At 32.0% G+C, this 10,969-nt stretch overlaps 1 protein-coding gene across 1 annotated transcript in view; it reads right to left on the bottom strand.

Annotated features, from left to right (window-relative positions):
* Window positions 1-10,969, bottom strand: part of LOC106469940 (Down syndrome cell adhesion molecule homolog) — a gene marked incomplete at its 5' end in the record, with an annotated part of 73,914 nt that overhangs the window by 15,290 nt on the left and 47,655 nt on the right. The window contains 3 exons of the mRNA XM_022398514.1: window positions 5,517-5,656; window positions 8,849-9,041; window positions 10,285-10,524. Coding sequence (XP_022254222.1) covers window positions 5,517-5,656; window positions 8,849-9,041; window positions 10,285-10,524 — 573 coding nt within the window. The remainder of the gene's footprint in view (window positions 1-5,516; window positions 5,657-8,848; window positions 9,042-10,284; window positions 10,525-10,969) is intronic.

Below are 10,969 nucleotides of genomic sequence, written 5' to 3'. Positions count from 1 at the left end.
CAAATATATTACAAGCTATGTACACCTGTTGTACATTCTTGGATGTCTAAACATACTAAGTAGAATTTGTAATATTGCACACTAATGGAATAAATTACTTAAAACGGACAAGTCAAGGGAATGAGACTTTACAGTAAAAAAACAAAGAACATAACAATTTGTGCACTGATGCTAAAAACAGAGTTGATTTTTAGAAGACACAAACACTCACACCATATGTACGGGACACTACTGCTAGCCAGCCAAGCCTCAGCAGGAAAACTTTAAAACAAATTATATTTAAATTTTTACCTTGTTTAATTCCAATAATAAAATTCTATGTATGCATTAAATAACAGTGGATATATTCTTTGCAATGCACTATATGTGTCAAATATTAAATATACTAATTATATCTTTTGAGAGCAGCTTTTCCCAATAGATGAAGCACTCCACCAAAGGTTGAAATGTTACAAAAGATACATGTACTTCTAATTCTAAGTACATTAGTTTTGGCTGAGATATATATTTGAAATTTTTTTGGCTAATCTTTACTTGAACTCTTTACTTTGTCTAATTGTGTCCAAAACATGTGACTTATTGAAATATTTTGACAGACTAGAGATATGTAGATATACTTTGTTGGAGATTTTGCATAATTTGCTATGAAAAACGTATTTATTTTCGTGTTCATTATTAATAAAAAGTGTTAAATATATCACAGGTTATCAATAACAGACACAGTGTACAAACTTAGTCCATTAGAGTTTTCTATAAAAATAAGATTGTGTAGAGAGTACAACTTTTCATCAGTAGTTTACTAGACTTCTTGAACAAAAGAGAGTGAGTGTGGTAGAGAGTCTGTGATATATTGTAAATATTTATACAGATTTCTGTGACAGTTTGCATATGCAGTGCAAAGTATACAAATACATTTGTAGGGCTTGATAAAACCAGCCTTGGAACACTTGTAACAGAACTTCTCCAAAACACTAAGTTAAATGCATGATTATATATAATGGATACTTGAAACTGTCGGTACTTGGTGAAACTCCATATTTACAGAATTGAGGAAAAACAAAACAATTGTACATTTCACAAATACATCATTCATTTTGACCATGGTTGCGCCAGTACCTGATGATGCCTTTACTGGCAAAGTCATGGTTGTTATAAATGATGTGTTTGTGAAACGTACAATTGTTTTTTCTCAATTCTGCATAATTGTACTTAGTCAGTATCTAAATGTAATGATATATTGTGGGAAGAATAATGACAATACATTATTTGATCTGTCTCATTTTTCGTTAAAAAATAATAGTTATATATTGTACAAAAAGATATAGGTGGTACTTGTTACTTCTGCCCCAAACTCTGTGTTTATATGTTTCAAAAATGTTGCTACTTTGCAAAATGTATCACAAAATGGAGTCCCCCCTTAAAAATTCCCGATTTAACCACTGAACCAGACAAATCATACATGATCCCATTGTCCTTATTCCTGAATTCCACTAGTAATACCAACTACATATTGAGAGACTAATTAATGATGTGTTATTGAAAATCCACAGAGAATGATTAGACATTGATTATTGTCATGCTTGTGATGAAACACGAAGTAACTGCCAGTTGCTGAGTAAATGCCTTTGTCTATTTGAGTGGATACATTAAATGCCAAGTGTTAAATCATGAGGCTGATCATAAGTAAAATGGGTGAAGTCAAGCAATGTGGTAAAAGTCATATGAGGTCGTATATCAAATTATTTTCGTGCCTAAGTCAGGCATTGTGATAAAAGTCATATAGTAAGCTATTTTCATGCTTAACCCTATTTTAACCTGTAACCATATCTTCAGTTCAATTCTACATTTAAGACGTTTTAAGGTTGAATGTTATGATACCAGCTCTTTAATTATCAAAAGCTCAAACTGTTTTACTGACCTAACATCAGAGTGAATTCTCTCTCTTTATTGTACTTGATGTGCAAGTCAAGAATGTTGCTTTGAAAAATTAACAGAAGCTGTTTTTGTTTTTATTTAGTGAATAGTGCTGAAGTTGAGTTTGTAAGTATGAGAAAAACACATCAGTCTTGACTGGCAAAAATATCAGTTCACACATTTAAGTGAATCTTAATTACTTATAAATTGAGTCAAGTGTTCGTCTTGGAAAGTTACTATATTAAATATTAGAACTTGGTCAAGAGTGGCAAGCACACACTGATCCATAAAAGTGATACTAGATTACTGTCTTCTTTATTAGCACAAGTGATATTTAGATAAACATCCTAACCAACAGAAATAGAAAGCATTCCACACCAAACACAACCACATAGTTATTTTGACTGAGCACATTGATTTGAAGAAAGGAGTCAAATTGTAGAAACACCCAATTGATTTTTTTATACATGGATTGAGCTATAGATTAAAATGTAGAATTCTGAAAGGAATATGCCAGGTTTTATTGAAATAAAAATTGCCTAGATGTGAAGGATATGTTGCCTAGATGTGAAGAATATGTTGCCTAGATGTGAAGGATATGCAAGGTACAGTCTTGTGGTGAATATATGCCAAATAAATCTTTGAAAAGAACTGCACGGAGAAAAAGTGATAGGAAAGTCACAGAAATTCCTCATACTGCATGAGCTAGATTAAACTCAATTTAACCTGATAAAACTGGGAGCCAACGTTCTCAATAGTGAAGACCACACAGGAGTGAAGTATAGAAGCTGTTGCTTGACCAAGCCAGTTGTTAACCCTTTTCAAGAGTTAACATCTAAAAGCTAGTCTGACTAGAGAAGTAAATGAAATAGAGCATACAACAAGCTTTTTGAAAGGGGTTCCAAGGTAGGCATGTAACAGGAAGGTTCATCAACATTTAGTGGACTGGTTTGATCCATGTTTTAAGCAGTTAAAACTCCATAAGAACAGTGCATAAAAAAAACTGGTTAGCATACTTCATTCTTATTAATGCTCGTAAGCCATTAGAGAAGTTATCTGAACATGTAACAAGATTTGTTTGTTCAGTTAGTTAACTTTTATGAACGTTTTTGACTTGAAGGATGTGTATCAGTAAAGGAAATATAAAGATTTATTTTATGTCAATGTGATGGATGGATGTGTATTTATTCAAGTTAAAGTTTTATAAATGTCTTATTTTCCCAATCTCCTTGATTCTGTATTTCCCTTGCCAGGGGACTTTTACAGTCACCAATTCACTACCTGGTATTCAGATAAATACCATTTGTAATAGTAATTGAGAAAAGACCTATCCTCATCATTATAGTATTAAATCACCATTTATAAATCAATCTGTATTCCTCCTGGTATTTAGATAAATACCATTTGTAATAGTAATTGAGAAAAGACCTATCCTCATCATTATAGTATTAAATCACCATTTATAAATCAATCTGTATTCCTCCTGGTATTTAGATAAATACCGTTTGTAATAGTAATTGAGAAAAGGCCCATCCCCAATGATGCAGTAATAAATCGCCATTTATAAGTCAATCTGTATTCCTCCTGGTATTCAGATAAATACTATTTGTAATAGTAATTGAGAAAAGACCAATCCCCATTGATACAGTGATAAAACACCATTTATAAGTCAATCTGTATTCCTCCTGGTATTCAGATAAATACCATTTGTAATAGTAATTGAGAAAAAACCCATCCCCATTGATACAGTAATAAATTACCATTTATAAATCAATCTGTATTCCTCTGTTGATTAAATATATAATAAAAAAAGTGTATTTAATTACTATATAATTATTGCAAGCTTAATGCTCTAAGCTCAGTTCATAACAATTATCAGATGTAAGAGTGTAAATAATTATTTTGAACATTTATACGAAAATTGAAAGTTTTTAGACTAAACTGAAATGTAGATCCAAATAAAACCTGTATATATTTAATTTTAATTTTCTCTTCTATGCATGCCACATTGATCTTACATGGAAATGTACAATTGACATGAATTTAAAAATGGTAATCTGGCCAATACATAGTATTGTTTCTGCTAGTGTAAGTAGAATGCAATAGATTTTAACACATTATTGAGCAAGTTGCAGTTGTTTATTTAAATTGTAAGTATTAAGATGTGTAAAAGTAATTATCTCATACTACAGTATAATTGTTTTTGGCAAACTCGGTATATGACATGTCTGAGGTCAATAGAGTTTTTATTTATTTTGTTAGCTAAAATTTATGCCAAAATCTAAATATATTGCTATGTAGAGTTGTAATTATGTCTAATGAGCATCTCTTCATCTGAGAGAAGTTGGAAAGTTTGTGAAAATACTTTGGATACTGTACGAAGCAAGAACAAGCTTTTATTGCACGAATTTGTGCCATTAAAATTTAATAACATTGTATACTGAAAAGAGTGTGGGGTAACAACATTCAGTTCCTGTTAAATTAAGGTATCTCTGTTATGTTTAAATATGTTTGTGCTGTATTACCAATGGTATAATTATTCGGACTGTTATTCTCCTCTTTATTATGTGTATTATTATTTTCACAACGTTTGGACCAGTGCATTTTCCGGCCATAATCAGATGTTATATCAGACATTTGTGTGTGCATCATAACCAAAAAGCTTTTTGGGAAATTACCAGGATTCGAACTCCCAAATCTGTGATCCCAATTATGGGCACTCTAACCACTTGTCCTCCTGATAGCCAAGTAGTTAGAGTACTCGTGTGCATATTGATTTATTAATATATTTTTACTGTAATAGTAGTATAAATAAAAACTCCATATTTTAGTATAAGCAGGATAAGTATGGTCCTTAAATAATTTTTAATACTGTAGAGTAAATGCTATTACGTAAAGATTAGAACCACTGTTTTGCATGGACTAGGCAGTAGGCCATGTTGGAGTGTGCTGCACTGGAATTGAGGTCTGTAATGGTACTGTGCTAATATCGAATATTTGAATACTATCTAATGGCATTGTTTCATTTTGACAAAGCTAAGACATCATAGCATTGTTGTTTGGTTTATATCCAACATTGTTACTTTTGTTTATGTGGACCCTATTAAATATGATTATCTATCCAACTAGAATTGTATATAGTATTACACTCTTAATAGTTAAACTTCTCCTATTAGTGTTATTGACAGCAATGCTCTATTAAGATGAATTATATTTAATATTGTGACTTACTGTGATATTTAATTATCTTGTTTGCCACAACATCATTGAAAGAGTTTTCTTACCTTTTCGTTGCTACTAGGAGTAGATAACATTGTTTTGTTACAGTTACAGGAACCAACAGCTAAATGTGCTGGATGAGTTTTGTTACCTTACACAAGTAATCTTTTAGTATTAGAGTATCACTTGGATATAACAAGCAAGATTTTTTTGTGCACAATAATTATGGAGCTGTTTTATTTATTATTTACTGAAGAGTGTTAAGTGTTGGAGATTTTAACTGTAAGTTTCTTTTCAACTAGTCATCATAAAGCTTAAAAATAAATGTACGAATTTTATAGCAGTATCCGTAGTACAAAGTAAAACTTGGAAAAGAACCCCACCTCTAGAAAACCTAGTGAGCCGATCCCAGTCACATTCTGTCTCAGAGAGTTCGTTCCCACTGCTTCCTCGTAAAACTACTGTGTCAGCTTGACTAAACGTGTATATCGTCCCCTCACTGTCACTCTCATCACTAGAAAGACTAGAAAAGATTATTTACTTTCAGTTGCTAGTTATATTGAACAATGCTATCCAACCTTTCAATTTTGATATGCTTTTATAGATCATATTTTTAACAATCTACATGCTTCATTATTCTAGACAACTCTCTTCCGTATCATCTTATCGTAAGGTGTACATTACACAAAATATTATTCATTTCTAGGTCTGTTGTAAGGCGTGAAGAAGGGTGGTTGTCTTAAAACACTTGCCAAACGATAAAATCAGTTAATTATAATTTGTCTGTGATCATTCAACACTAACCTTCTGTGCTGTATTGTTGGAGACCTTTTAATTTGCTTACCTTATGTTGTATTATTATAGATTTTTCTTTCTCTCTCTCTCTCTCATACACAACTATTTTCTGCACACTAACATAAACCTAAAATTTGTTCTACATTTTTTACAAATCTTTTTTTATCATTGTGTGTTTAATTCTAAAGCATCCAGGTGCATATTATCAATGCACCTGTTGTATGGTTTGTTTTATTGTATTGAATAAAGTAATACCAGATGAAACAGTTTGAAACTAGAGATCAATTTTCTGCAAATTATGTAGCTCTTGCAAAACGTGATATATGAAGGAATTCACAACTTTGAAAATTTTAAATGATTTCATTGTAATGTGCTTTAAGAAATGATTAAAAAGCCTCACCTTTGTTGTAATTTCAGTTGCTTATTTTTACTTTCCTACTTTCTTGTAAAACTTTCCAATAGAATTTTTCTTTTATAAAACTGTAAATTTTATCTTTGTTTTGATTCAAAAACACCACACACATACAGCTCACTGTGTTTACAATCACTGACATGTGATAAACATTAAATACGACAATTATAAACAAGCCAACGTTTAAAAAATTGTTAATCAGAAGGTTTCATTTAATGTATCCGATAAGTTTTAAACCCATGTTATATTCATTTATGTATTTTGTTTTTTTACATTTTTTTGGCAGTTTTCTCTGTCCATTCCTGCAGTTACTTAGGCTGATAAGCAAATTTTCTGATACTGAAACATCATAATTCAAGTTAAACAGAAAATGATAAAACAGGACTGTAATTATGGTGGAAGTTGTTCACAAAAATATTTTCATCTAGCAATATATCAATAAGCTAAGCTTTTATCATGCATCTAGATCAATATGGCTTCTCAAAACTGATATATAGGCTGTTACAGTACAAATCACGTAAGCTGACATCCCAACTCTTGACTGAATTATAAATTCCCATTCCTTGATTTTCTTTACTAAAGCAAAAAGTACCTTGATGTCGACTTATATGAATAACGGTTTATTTTGACATAATGTTCTGGTCTGAGCACCATAACATTCATTGTTTTCTATATGTTTATGTAAACAACATGTGTAAAGAGCACTTCTGAAAGCAGTTTGAAGCCATAACAATGGAAAAATGTGAACTGTGTACTTTGTTGTTGTATAAATTTCCCTATTAACCCTCTAAATGTGACGTTGGTAAAATGACAGACCTTTTAACTTTCATTTCATATTAAACTTCATTTTATCTGTGCTCCCCCCCCCCCACATGCATTTGGTAAATATAACATGCTTGATAAGTTGAATTGGTTGTTAATATGTATCCTTGTTTAGAAATAATAAATTATAAATGATTGTAATCCAGGATAAAATGTTTATTTTTTTTTTAAGTTGGCTGTTGGAAAACTGAAGAAAAAATACACATATGGAATGTTAGGTGTTGAGAATACATTGATTACATATCTGAATGAGAGTTGATATTGCTTGAAGTAATTAGTCAGAAATTCTTCCTATTATCATTCAGCCTGTTGTGTTGATGAGAACACGTGACCAGTTATCATAATGTAATATTTTTTTTAAACAAGTAGTTGAAAAACAAATTATTATATAAGGTTCTAAGAATATTAAAAGTATTGCCAGTTAAACAATGCACATTTTTGCAGTGTTAGTAAGAGGAACCTGGGTAGATGAGGGGATAATAAATGTTTTTGTTCTATATGACTCATTGTCATCTCAAAATGGCAATGTTGAGAAACTTTTGCACGGGCCCGGCAGCATTGACAGGTAGCAGTGATTGGCTAAAATTGATAAAAATGCACTTTCATTGAAGTTACAAGATTCAAAATGGCTCTGTGTTGTTTAAAACTATTTCAATTTTTCTCCTAGGGGTCTATGAGTGTCATTATCAGAAAATAAAATTAAAATAAAAATAAAAATTATGCACAATTATTCTAGTGAGAACATTTTATACAGTGCTATCAGGGCTCTGGGTGAAAATATTTCAAGAGTTTAAACAAAAAATATAACGGGAGATACAGTAATTTTTATTCCTTGCATTTTTCGTTTTTAGCACCACCAGCAGTTGTGGTATGGAAATAATATATTTTTGCAATAAGATGCAAAACTTAAAGAAAAGTGGCTTCAGTATGAACATGTAAAACAGGTCAAATCCCATGTTTCAATAATATGAGAATTATGAATGAAATTTCTGATAATTAATATGAAAATTGAAATTTCTTTGCCAAAATATTAATTTTGGCTTGCTTTTAACTCAAAACTGTGATATTTTTATAATTTGCATGCATTAGTTATGAGTGGAGCTTAACACATAAATGGATATATTCATTCTAAAACTCAGAACTGGTATTTTCAATAACCCCCATTGTTTATTAACCTCTGTAAATGGATCATCAAGGCAGTCTTGAATGCCCTAGTTTAGATTTTACACATAATTTTTTTTAAGGGACCTCTACTGATAGCTTATTAACAAATTTAACATAATAACTTTGAAACAAAAACAATTCTGTTATAATTGTATTGTGGTATAATAGTTGAAGGGATCAATGGTTCTAAGAAAGCTGCTGAGAATTTTTCTTATTTGAGGTATCAATATAAAATCTTTGAGAAATTTCTTTATACTTTTTGGTCACTGATCATCACTTTAGTTGACATCAAATATTGGAGTGTCCATGTTGAAAACATTCTTAATTATTTGTTCTCTTCAGTTGGCTTTTATCTGTGTTTTTAAGTTATGATTAAGATTGGCATTACTTAATGTCAAAGAAATTTTACGTTATTGTTCTTTTACTTGAGCCACCAGTTTACACTATTCCTCTTTGGTCCTGATTGTGTATAAAAATATTACTTGCATACAATATTTAAAAATTTTGAATAAAAGAACTCACCCTTTCTTTATTCCTTTAGAACTTCTTCTGCATGCTGGTTGGGCTCGGCTTTTTGCCCCACCCCAGGACTGGCGGCTTTTGTCTCGGGGCAGTGCTCCAAAGTTGGCAACTAGTTCACGTGTTTGTGGTGGACTGTTTACTGGGGTAACTTCATCAGAGGAACTGCTGTTACGCTTTGTAGCTGGTGTGCTACCTATTAAAGATACATAGTCTTACACGTTTGAAAGATACAAGGGGTGTGTGTGTAGGGGGGGTACAAACAAACTAGAATAGTTGCCAGGTTGTTTCTAATATTCCTCATCTAAAGTAGCATACTTTATAAAGACACATTCTATAACAAGATTTTTGTGACCTGTGTTATGTTCTGAAAGTTAGGGTTAAACCTGCCACAGTGAGTTCAAATTCCTTTTTCCTTCAAGTACAAAATTGTTTGTTGGTACTACAAGGTTTGGTTTTTTTCACTTTCAAAGTTTGTAGTTAATGTTTGTAGAATCATATCTTGTATACGTATATATTGATTTTGTAGCCTTTTTTCTGACATCTTGGTTTCCTCATTTCATATTATACAAAAAACATCAAGACAGTTTATTCTGATTTAGCGTGGTGCACTGTTTCTGCTGCTCACCCATCTATTCCTGATCTGCAATTTTAACAACAGCCTAAAGCTAATTCTTTTTTAGCAGATCCTTTTTTTTTCTCTGTTGCTGATTCTGGCATTTTGGAAACAGTACTTGTCTTTTTTATGTTATCATGATGGCACAACGTTTTTACATCATACCTTTGACATATCAGAGGAGGAATTTAGATGGTCATAATGGAGGGCAGTTTATGGCTAATATTTAAATAAATTTGTAATTTTTCAAAATTTTAGTACAGATTGCCTGTGCTTAATTAGACATTACATGTGAATAGGATGTACCGAGCTGTGAACTATGTTAAAAAACGTAGATAGCTACTCTTGGGCATGACTACTGCAGGGTTGTCTGTCTCTGTATGTGGTAATTACAACAGATAAGCATTTAATTATATTTTAATGATGTTTGGTCCTGATAGATACAGGTACTGGAAACTCTGGTTTACGTGTTTTTAAAAATTAGACTGATCTCGTAATGTGGATGATGGAACATTTTGAGAATTCCTGGCAGAGCTTGAACTAGATGATAGTTCTAAAAGAGGTTGATCAAAATTGTCATTGTCTTTTTTGTAGCCACTTTTATCTTAGTCTTCATGAACGGATAATAAATTGTTCACTTTTCCTGAATTTGTTTCAAAATAGTTTGCTGTTGGGAGCAATCTTAGAATGTGAACAGGATGTATTGAGCTGTAAATTATGCTAAATCTTAAGTCTATATTTTAACTATACTGATATTTAAAAGTGCAGTCATGCAATTTAAAAACTACATTTAAAGTGTACAATTCAACATATTCAAACTTACTCGGAAGGCCTGGAGTAAAACAAGCACCTTGGCGTCGTTCGTTGGGTTTAGGAGGAGACCCTGTGAACTGACGAATCCCTGGGTCAGTTGCTTCTGATTCGGTTGTGCCACTGGTATGACTTAAACCACGGGTTTGCTCATAATTGGAGGAAGGGGGTGGGTGTCGGCGAGCATATTCATATGCTCGCATAAGCTCTTCTTGATTGGAAGACCCTGAGGTAAGGCTATGACTGTTGGGAGCTGTAATCCACAAATGATAACTTTGAAATAAAACTACAGCAACTGGGAGATGTAAGAACAAATCCTACATGAGGATAAGCTAAAGTAAAAAAGTAAGATTTCTGAAATATGGTTTTGGCTATTAGTGACTAATTAAGGAAGAACCCTCAATGCTGGGCTACATGTATGGCTTTTAGAAGCTGCTAATAAGTAATGCTTAGTCTATTGAAAGTTTGAACAAAGGACAAAAGGTCATGATATAAAGCTAGTTGAGAGCTAATAAATAAACTTAGCATTCCAAAAATTGTTTAATTTCAAAGTCTTAAGTTCAGGGAGGTCCAGTTCAATCTACACTCGGATCAATGTGTGTTATTGGGTTATTCTGGTTTTGGAGTATTTCACTCCTCATCAGTAACCCTGAACCAAAGTTAACCAAAGAGAGATAAGCTGGCCCTATATCATAGTG

The sequence above is a fragment of the Limulus polyphemus genome, unplaced genomic scaffold (genome assembly GCF_000517525.1).
Source record: "Limulus polyphemus unplaced genomic scaffold, Limulus_polyphemus-2.1.2 Scaffold3733, whole genome shotgun sequence".
NCBI lineage: Eukaryota > Metazoa > Arthropoda > Merostomata > Xiphosura > Limulidae > Limulus > Limulus polyphemus.
The sequence above is the reverse complement of the archived record's forward strand: the minus strand, read 5'-3'. Positions and strand labels throughout refer to the sequence as shown.